Source organism: Garra rufa, chromosome 13 (genome assembly GCF_049309525.1).
Source record: "Garra rufa chromosome 13, GarRuf1.0, whole genome shotgun sequence".
NCBI lineage: Eukaryota > Metazoa > Chordata > Actinopteri > Cypriniformes > Cyprinidae > Garra > Garra rufa.
The window spans coordinates 8030595-8041532 of record NC_133373.1 but is presented as its reverse complement, the minus strand read 5'-3'; the positions used below and the strand labels follow the sequence as shown (position 1 = coordinate 8041532).

The window sequence follows — 10938 nt, the reverse complement described above, 5'->3', positions numbered from 1 at the left end:
GCAGGTATAATGAAATGTAGAGTTTGCCTATTACTTTGTTGCCACTTTTTGATGCTAAGAATGATTTGTTCGTGTTTTGCTGTCGTTGTCGGTGGGCTGTTGGGTTTCCTAAAAGCAAATCCTATACTCCCACATTTCGACGCCCCCTAAAATCTCCGTGGGTCTCGTACAGCTAAAAGCTGAAAGACGAGTCTGATCTCACTTTTGCATAATGGCCTTCAGGAATGTAAAAGGTAAGACACATAATTCCGACGTATATTACTAATTTTAAGCAGATCCTGAATGCAGATATATATATATATATATATATATATATATATATATATATATATATATATATATATATATATAGAGAGAGAGAGAGAGAGAGAGAGAGAGAGATATTCGCACATAAAGTATTTAAGCTTTAAAAGAAAAACAACGCGGGTGATTTACCACTATATGCGACATGGCGATCATTTGAAACGACATAATTAAACTTTTTCAACATGAAAAAACGACAAATAATAATAAAGAAAAACACTTTGAAAGAGTGAGCATCAACTTGCTAGCTGGCAAAATGGTCTTCAAACAGTCTACCCAGCTTGTATAGAAATATGGCATTCCATTCCATTTCAGTTTCTCTTCTTTCTTGCTGTATATGTTTGGTCATTTCTTCATTTCTTGAAACATTAGACTGTGATTTACGCACATTTCTTTCCTAAAAATTACGGTGCTGTTTTAGGAGAACTCTGAGTCAAACGGAAACATGAAATGATGGTAAAATATTTTAACCGAATCAAAGCGGGAAACAGCTGTTATCTCACTGTGTAAGTAGCAATTCGCCAACTATGCCCTGGCTAAAAGTATGTAGTCTTTTTGTGAAGAAAAAAGTAGCCTACTTCTAAGTGGGGAGTGAAAGTTGATCCAGTCACGTAGCAGTTATGTAACAACCACGTATGGGTATATTTTGATTTACAATGAAGAAAAATCTGTTTAATAAGAGAAGACAGTTTTGCAACACCCTTACCAAATAGAGGTATACTTAAAGTAAGGTTCAAGTATATTTTAAGTATACTTTATGTAGTAAGTACAAATATCAGTGTACTAGTATACTTTTAAGTGTACTATTTCAGTACTCTATGGCTCACTTTTAAGTATACTTTAAGTATAATAGTAGTAAACTTTGAGTACACAACTAGTTTACATCTATGTTTTTAGTTTGTACTGCAAGTCTACTGAAAGTGAACTTATAGGTATACTGATAACTGACTAAGTAAATACTTTTTATGCATTTTTAGTACACTTTGAAGTAGGGTTGTCACAATACCATAAAAATGACTTACGATACTATACCAGTTGAAGTATCATAATCACGATACCAAGTAGTATTCGTTCATTTAAAATTCAATTCTACAAAATGAATCAATTTCATAAATAAAAAGATGGAAATGAAAACAGACAAGATTTATCTCTAAATACTTCATCAATGTGAATGAATGACTGGCTACTGTTATCCATTAAAAATCAAATCATGTAAACAAAACTCATCTGAGCACTGCACAGAAGCTAGTGACATTTAGATGTGGTATTTATACATGTAGATGTACTTATAATTGCATAAATAATGTTATAAGATTATTGTTTTAAATACAAAACTCTGAATCTAGAAATTTGTTGGAAAAGAATGTGATGGGAAACTTAAAACCGCCAGCAGGTGGCAGCGATGTTCATTGATTGAATCACTGAGTCGTTCAAACGATTCTTTCAAAACGGCTGAATCATTCAGGAGTGAATCAAATAACTGTTTTTATGAATGGCTTAGTGAATCAGTGATTCGCCCAAACCAAACACGGATTCGGATTCGAACACAGAAACGAAACTAAAACATATTTTGCTTGTCTTGCTCATCGTGCTGAACTGTCAGGAGCATATTTTGCTCGCATATCTTGAAATTTCCAAGTTGTCAGCTTGTATATTTAAAAATATTAATTATGACTTTGATATCATTCATTGAGGTGGTAGCGCATACTGCCAGCTATATTGAGCCGGTCAGGATGCCCTATTTTCTGAAAATCTAGTTTGCTGTTTGTGGTAGTTTCAGTCTGGCCAGCAGGGGGTGTAATCACCTTCCTCAATCATGAATTTGACCTCATTTATAGGGGTGGTAGCGCAATCTGCCGGCCACTTTGAGCCTGGCAGGATACGCTACCCCTCCGTTAGATCAGATCAGCTTTCTTAAGTTGCCCCAAGCAAGTTCAATTGTTGAATGCAGTAGTCAGAGTCTGGTTGCTCACTGAACCTAAGCAGGCTCAAGCTTGGTCAATATGTGGATGCGAGACCCTTTGTGGAAATCTAGTTTGCTGCTGGAGGTAGTTTTAGTCCAACCAGCAGGGGGTGCTCGTTTTCTGACATGTACATTAGCCGCTTTTCCACTGTCGGGCCAGTGCGAGCCAGTGCTAAGAGCGTGCCGGGCGGGGCCAATGGCCTCGAGTCGCAAGCACCAAGACCAAAAGTAAGCTGCGTTTCCACTATCGAGCCAGTAGCCTCGCTGCGCAAACCTAAAGCCCGCCCTTTACACACCTCTTTCAATCAAACGTCACAAAACCTCTCCCCTTTCAGCGGGGAGATTGAAAGTAAGTCACCGTAGTGTGATTATCGAAGGAAGAGAGCCGAAGCGGCTGTTTGCTCCTTTCGGTGTTTTCTTGGTGGAAGATGAGGCAGCGAAAACAAGATGCGAAGACGGAGGCTCAGCAGCGTTTACGGCGAAAGCTTAGCTGCAAGGCGAAAAAGAACAATAAAGCGACGTGGAAGCCGGATACAGCGAATGCAGAAACGTCTAATGTTGGTGATGTCTGTTCTGATGCAAGAAGTGCTCTGCAACAGTTGTTTATGCAGCAGCAATATTTGTAATATATTACATTAATAAATCACTTGAAAAGAAGCTTTGTTTTTATGACCGACACAGAAGTCTTTCGTCTAACTTGGTATTACATTAAACTAAATGTTGCATATTATCTACACACTACTGCAAAAAATAACTACACAGTTGTACTTCTAGTATAATTTTGTATGCATTTCCATAAAATATCTGCCTAATGTAAGTGTCTTCTCCGGGCATCGCTTTGTCCATTGTGCGTTTTTATGGCTTTGTACTGCGCCCGCAATTTATTCAACTTGTCTCGAACTTGCACTGTGGTGCGCTGGATATTTAGCTTTGCGAGTCCAGCAACGATGTATTTTATCACGTCTTTGTTTCTGCAGACGCCGTCAAACTGGCGTTGTATATTGTCCTCGGCCCAAATACATAGAAGAGCCCTGTATTAGTAATACAGCGAAATGCGCATCGTACCGCAGACACACTCCGCCTTTCACTTTGACCACGCCTCAAGCCCCGGCTGGCCCGCTTTGGCCCAAGGTTTTCGTCGGGCCGAAAAATCCGGGCCATTGGCCCTGAGGAAGCACCGACGAGGCACGATCAAGCCCCGGAAGTGACAGTGGAAACGCGACTGGCTCTGGCACGCACTAGCACGCCCGCTTTTGGCCCAACAGTGGAAACGCGGCTAATGTGGTTCCAAAACTCCGGACTGCGAAAAATAGTGACTTTTTAATGAAGCCTTAAACCGGCAACCGTAAAGAGGAGCATCCGTCTGATGAGTCATCAAACTGGCCTCCTGACCTTCTGTGGTCATGAATTCCCCACCTTAATTATGACTTTGATATCATTCATTGAGGTGGTAGCGCATACTGCCAGCTATATTGAGCTGGTCAGGATGCCCTATTTTCTGAAAATGTAGTTTGCTGCTTGTGGTAGTTTCAGTCTGGCCAGCAGGGGGTGAAATCACCTTCCTCAATCATGAATTTGACCTCATTTATAGGGGTGGTAGCGCAATCTGCCGGCCACTTTGAGCCTGGCAGGATACGCTACCCCTCCGTTAGATCAGATCAGCTTTCTTAAGTTGCCCCAAACAAGTTCAATTGTTGAATGCAGTAGTCAGAGTCTGGTTGCTCACTGAAGCTAAGCAGGCTCAAGCTTTGTCAATATGTGGATGGGAGACCCTTTGTGGAAATCTAGTTTGCTGCTGGAGGTAGTTTTAGTCCAACCAGCAGGGGGTGCTCGTTTTCTGACATGTACAATGTGGTTCCAAAACTTTGGACTGCGAAAAATATTGACTTTTTAATGAAGCCTTAAACCGGCAACCGTAAAGAGGAGCATCCGTCTGATGAGGCATCAAACTGGCCTCCTGACCTTCTGTGGTCATGAATTCCACACCTTAATTATGACTTTGATATCATTCATTGAGTTGGTAGCGGATACTGCTAGCTATAATGAGCCGGTCAGGATGCGCTATTTTCTGAAAATCTAGTTTGCTGCTTGTGGTAGTTTCAGTCTGGCCAGCAGGGGGTGTAATGACCTTCCTCAATCATGAATTTGACCTCATTTATAGGGGTGGTAGCGCAATCTGCCGGCCACTTTGAGCCTGGCAGGATACGCTACCCCTCCGTTAGATCAGATCAGCTTTCTTAAGTTGCCCAAAGCAAGTTCAATTGTTGAATGCAGTAGTGAGAGTCTGGTTGCTCACTGAACCTAAGCAGGCTCAAGCTTGGTCAATATGTGTATGCGAGACCCTTTGTGGAAATCTAGTTTGCTGCTGGAGGTAGTTTTAGTCCAACCAGCAGGGGGTGCTCGTTTTCTGACATGTACAATGTGGTTCCAAAACTCCGGACTGCGAAAAATAGTGACTTTTTAATGAAGCCTTAAACCGGCAACCGTAAAGAGGAGCATCCGTCTGATGAGGCATCAAACTGGCCTCCTGACCTTCTGTGGTCATGAATTCCACACCTTAATTATGACTTTGATATCATTCATTGAGATGGTAGCGCTTACTGCCAGCTATAGTGAGCCGGACAGGATGCGCTATTTTCTGAAAATCTAGTTTGCTGCTTGTGGTAGTTTCAGTCTGGCCAGCAGGGGGTGAAATCACCTTCATCAATCATGAATTTGACATCATTTATAGGGGTGGTAGCGCAATCTGCCGGCCACTTTGAGCCTGGCAGGATACTCTACCTCTCCGTTAGATCAGATCAGCTTTTTTAAGTTGCCCCAAGCAAGTTGAATGCAGTAGCCAGAGACTGGTTCCTTATTAAAGCTAGGCAGGCTCAAGCTTGGTCAATATGTGGATGGGAGACCCTTTGTGGAAATCTATTTTGCTGCTGTAGGTAGTTTTAGTCCAACCAGCAGGGGGTGCTCGTTTTCTGACATGTACAATGTGGTTCCAAAACTTCGGACTGCGAAAAATAGTGACTTTTTAATGAAGCCTTAAACCGGCAACCGTAAAGAGGAGCATCCGTCTGATGAGGCATCAAACTGGCCTCCTGACCTTCTGTGGTCATGAATTCCCCACCTTAATTATGACTTTGATATCATTCATTGAGGTGGTAGCGCATACTGCCAGCTATATTGAGCCGGTCAGGATGCCCTATTTTCTGAAAATCTAGTTTGCTGCTTGTGGTAGTTTCAGTCTGGTCAGCAGGGGGTGTAATCACCTTCCTCAATCATGAATTTGACCTCATTTATAGGGGTGGTAGCGCAATCTGCCGGCCACTTTGAGCCTGGCAGGATACGCTACCCCTCCGTTAGATCAGATCAGCTTTTTTAAGTTCCCCCAAGCAAGTTCAATTGTTGAATGCAGTAGTCAGAGTTTGGTTGCTCACTGAAGCTAAGCAGGCTGAAGCTTGGTCAATATTTGGATGGGAGACCCTTTGTGGAAAGCTAGTTTGCTTCTGGAGGTAGTTTTAGTCCAACCAGCAGGGGGTGCTCGTTTTCTGACATGTACAATGTGGTTCCAAAACTTCGGACTGCGAAAAATAGTGACTTTTTAATGAAGCCTTAAACCGGCAACCGTAAAGAGGAGCATCCGTCTGATGAGGCATCAGACTGGCCTCCTGACCTTCTGTGGTCATGAATTCCACACCTTAATTATGACTTTGATATCATTCATTGAGTTGGTAGCGGATACTGCTAGCTATAATGAGCCGGTCAGGATGCGCTATTTTCTGAAAATCTAGTTTGCTGCTTGTGGTAGTTTCAGTCTGGCCAGCAGGGGGTGTAATCACCTTCCTCAATCATGAATTTGACTTCATTTATAGGGGTGGTAGCGCAATCTGCCGGCCACTTTGAGCCTGGCAGGATACGCTACCCCTCCGTTAGATCAGATCAGCTTTTTTAACTTGCCCCAAGCAAGTTGAATGCAGTAGCCAGAGTCTGGTTGCTTATTAAAGCTAAGCAGGCTCAAGCTTGGTCAATATGTGGATGGGAGACCCTTTGTGGAAATCTAGTTTGCTGCTGGAGGTAGTTTTAGTCCAACCAGCAGGGGGTGCTCGTTTTCTGACATGTACAATGTGGTTCCAAAACTTCGGACTGCGAAAAATAGTGACTTTTTAATGAAGCCTTAAACCGGCAACCATAAAGAGGAGCATCCGTCTGATGAGGCATCAAACTGGCCTCCTGACCTTCTGTGGTCATGAATTCCCCACCTTAATTATGACTTTGATATCGTTCATTGAGGTGGTAGCACATACTGCCAGCTATATTGAGCCGGTCAGGATGCCCTATTTTCTGAAAATCTAGTTTGCTGCTTGTGGTAGTTTCAGTCTGGCCAGCAGGGGTTGTAATCACCTTCCTCAATCATGAATTTGACCTCATTTATAGGGGTGGTAGCGCAATCTGCCGGCCACTTTGAGCCTGGCAGGATACGCTACCCCTCCGTTAGATCAGATCAGCTTTCTTAAGTTGCCCCAAGCAAGTTGAATGCAGTAGCCAGAGTCTGGTTGCTTATTAAAGCTAAGCAGGCTCAAGCTTGGTCAATATGTGGATGGGAGACCCTTTGTGGAAATCTAGTTTGCTGCTGTAGGTAGTTTTAGTCCAACCAGCAGGGGGTGCTCGTTTTCTGACATGTACAATTTGGTTCCAAATCTTCGGACTGCGAAAAATATTGACTTTTTAATGAAGCCTTAAACCGGCAACCGTAAAGAGGAGCATCCGTCTGATGAGGCATCAAACTGGCCTCCTGACCTTCTGTGGTCATGAATTCCACACCTTAATTATGACTTTGATATCATTCATTGAGTTGGTAGCGGATACTGCTAGCTATAATGAGCCGGTCAGGATGCGCTATTTTCTGAAAATCTAGTTTGCTGCTTGTGTTAGTTTCAGTCTGACCAGCAGGGGGTGAAATCACCTTCATCAATCATGAATTTGACCTCATTTATAGGGGTGGTAGCGCAATCTGCCGGCCACTTTGAGCCTGGCAGGATACGCTACCCCTCCGTTAGATCAGATCAGCTTTCTTAAGTTGCTCCAAGCAAGTTCAATTGTTGAATGCAGTAGTCAGAGTTTGGTTGCTCACTGAAGCTAAGCAGGCTGAAGCTTGGTCAATATGTGGATGGGAGACCCTTTGTGGAAAGCTAGTTTGCTTCTGGAGGTAGTTTTAGTCCAACCAGCAGGGGGTGCTCGTTTTCTGACATGTACAATGTGGTTCCAAAACTTCGGACTGCGAAAAATAGTGACTTTTTAATGAAGCCTTAAACCGGCAACCGTAAAGAGGCGCATCCGTCTGATGAGGCATGAAACTGGCCTCCTGACCTTCTGTGGTCATGAATTCCCCACCTTAATTATGACTTTGATATCGTTCATTGAGGTGGTAGCGGATACTGCTAGCTATAATGAGCCGGTCAGGATGCGCTATTTTCTGAAAATCTAGTTTGCTGCTTGTGGTAGTTTCAGTCTGGCCAGCAGGGGTTGTAATCACCTTCCTCAATCATGAATTTGACCTCATTTATAGGGGTGGTAGCGCAATCTGCCGGCCACTTTGAGCCTGGCAGGATACGCTACCCCTCCGTTAGATCAGATCAGCTTTTTTAAGTTCCCCCAAGCAAGTTGAATGCAGTAGCCAGAGTCTGGTTCCTTATTAAAGCTAAGCAGGCTCAAGCTTGGTCAATATGTGGATGGGAGACCCTTTGTGGAAATCTAGTTTGCTGCTGTAGGTCGTTTTAGTCCAACCAGCAGGGGGTACTCGTTTTCTGACATGTACAATTTGGTTCCAAATCTTCGGACTGCGAAAAATAGTGACTTTTTCATGAAGCCTTAAACCGGCAACCGTAAAGAGGCGCATCCGCCTGATGAGGCATGAAACTGGCCTCCTGACCTTCTGTGGTCATGAATTCCCCACCTTAATTATGACTTTGATATCATTCATTGAGGTTGTAGCGCATACTGCCTGCTATATTGAGCCGGTCAGGATGCCCTATTTTCTGAAAATCTAGTTTGCTGCTTGTGGTAGTTTCAGTCTGGCCAACAGGGGGTGTAATCACCTTCCTCAATCATGAATTTGACCTCATTTATAGGGGTGGTAGCGCAATCTGCCGGCCACTTTGAGCCTGGCAGGATACGCTACCCCTCCGTTAGATCAGATCAGCTCTCTTAAGTTGCCCCAAGCAAGTTGAATGCAGTAGCCAGAGTCTGGTTGCTTGTTAAAGCTAAGCAGGCTCAAGCTTGGTCAATATGTGGATGGGAGACCCTTTGTGGAAATCTAGTTTGCTGCTGTAGGTAGTTTTAGTCCAACCAGCAGGGGGTGCTCGTTTTCTGACATGTACAATTTGGTTCCAAATCTTCGGACTGCGAAAAATATTGACTTTTTAATGAAGCCTTAAACCGGCAACCGTAAAGAGGAGCATCCGTCTGATGAGGCATCAAACTGGCCTCCTGACCTTCTGTGGTCATGAATTCCCCACCTTAATTATGACTTTGATATCATTCATTGAGTTGGTAGCGGATACTGCTAGCTATAATGAGCCGGTCAGGATGCGCTATTTTCTGAAAATCTAGTTTGCTGCTTGTGGTAGTTTCAGTCTGACCAGCAGGGGGTGAAATCACCTTCATCAATCATGAATTTGACCTCATTTATAGGGGTGGTAGCGCAATCTGCCGGCCACTTTGAGCCTGGCAGGATACGCTACCCCTCCGTTAGATCAGATCAGCTTTCTTAAGTTGCTCCAAGCAAGTTCAATTGTTGAATGCAGTAGTCAGAGTTTGGTTGCTCACTGAAGCTAAGCAGGCTGAAGCTTGGTCAATATTTGGATGGGAGACCCTTTGTGGAAAGCTAGTTTGCTTCTGGAGGTAGTTTTAGTCCAACCAGCAGGGGGTGCTCGTTTTCTGACATGTACAATGTGGTTCCAAAACTTCGGACTGCGAAAAATAGTAACTTTTTAATGAAGCCTTAAACCGGCAACCGTAAAGAGGCGCATCCGTCTGATGAGGCATGAAACTGGCCTCCTGACCTTCTGTGGTCATGAATTCCCCACCTTAATTATGACTTTGATATCGTTCATTGAGGTGGTAGCGCATACTGCCAGCTATATTGAGCTGGTCAAGATGCCCTATTTTCTGAAAATCTAGTTTGCTGCTTGTGGTAGTTTCAGTCTGGCCAGCAGGGGTTGTAATCACCTTCCTCAATCATGAATTTGACCTCATTTATAAGGGTGGTAGCGCAATCTGCCGGCCACTTTGAGCCTGGCAGGATACGCTACCCCTCCGTTAGATCAGATCAGCTTTTTTAAGTTCCCCCAAGCAAGTTCAATTGTTGAATGCAGTAGTCAGAGTTTGGTTGCTCACTGAAGCTAAGCAGGCTGAAGCTTGGTCAAGATGTGGATGGGAGACCATTTGTGGAAATCTAGTTTGTTGCTGGAGGTAGTTTTAGTCCAACCAGCAGGGGGTGCTCGTTTTCTGACATGTACAATGTGGTTCCAAAACTTCGGACTGCGAAAAATAGTGACTTTTTAATGAAGCCTTAAACCGGCAACCGTAAAGAGGCGCATCCGTCTGATGAGGCATGAAACTGGCCTCCTGACCTTCTGTGGTCATGAATTCCCCACCTTAATTATGACTTTGATATCGTTCATTGAGGTGGTAGCGCATACTGCCAGCTATATTGAGCCGGTCAGGATGCCCTATTTTCTGAAAATCTAGTTTGCTGCTTGTGGTAGTTTCAGTCTGGCCAGCAGGGGTTGTAATCACCTTCCTCAATCATGAATTTGACCTCATTTATAGGGGTGGTAGCGCAATCTGCCGGCCACTTTGAGCCTGGCAGGATACGCTACCCCTCCGTTAGATCAGATCAGCTTTTTTAAGTGGCCCCAAGCAAGTTGAATGCAGTAGCCATAATCTGGTTGCTTATTAAAGCTAAGCAGGCTCAAGCTTGGTCAATATGTGGATGGGAGACCCTTTGTGGAAATCTAGTTTGCTGCTGTAGGTCGTTTTAGTCCAACCAGCAGGGGGTGCTCGTTTTCTGACATGTACAATTTGGTTCCAAATCTTCGGACTGCGAAAAATAGTGACTTTTTAATGAAGCCTTAAACCGGCAACCGTAAAGAGGCGCATCCATCTGATGAGGCATGAAACTGGCCTCCTGACCTTCTGTGGTCATGAATTCCCCACCTTAATTATGACTTTGATATCATTCATTGAGGTTGTAGAGCATACTGCCTGCTATATTGAGCCGGTCAGGATGCCCTATTTTCTGAAAATCTAGTTTGCTGCTTGTGGTAGTTTCAGTCTGGCCAACAGGGGGTGTAATCACCTTCCTCAATCATGAATTTGACCTCATTTATAGGGGTGGTAGCGCAATCTGCCGGCCACTTTGAGCCTGGCAGCATACGCTACCCCTCCGTTAGATCAGATCAGCTTTCTTAAGTTGCCCCAAGCAGGTTCAATTGTTGAATGCAGTAGTCAGAGTTTGGTTGCTCACTGAAGCTAAGCAGGCTCAAGCTTTGTCAATATGTGAATGGGAGACACTTTGTGGAAATCTAGTTTGCTGCTGGAGGTAGTTTTAGTCCAACCAGCAGGGGGTGCTCGTTTTCTGACATACATGTGGTTCCAAAACTTCGGACTGCGAAAAATAG

General features: G+C 43.9%; 1 protein-coding gene across 1 annotated transcript in view; it reads left to right on the top strand.

Annotated features, from left to right (window-relative positions):
- Nucleotides 1–154: 154 nt before the first annotated feature.
- LOC141283519 (tumor necrosis factor alpha-induced protein 2-like) overlaps nucleotides 155–10938 on the top strand; it is an 87478-nt gene continuing 76694 nt past the window's right edge. The window contains exon 1 of the mRNA XM_073816804.1: nucleotides 155–233. Coding sequence (XP_073672905.1) covers nucleotides 212–233 — 22 coding nt within the window. The 5' untranslated portion in view covers nucleotides 155–211. The remainder of the gene's footprint in view (nucleotides 234–10938) is intronic.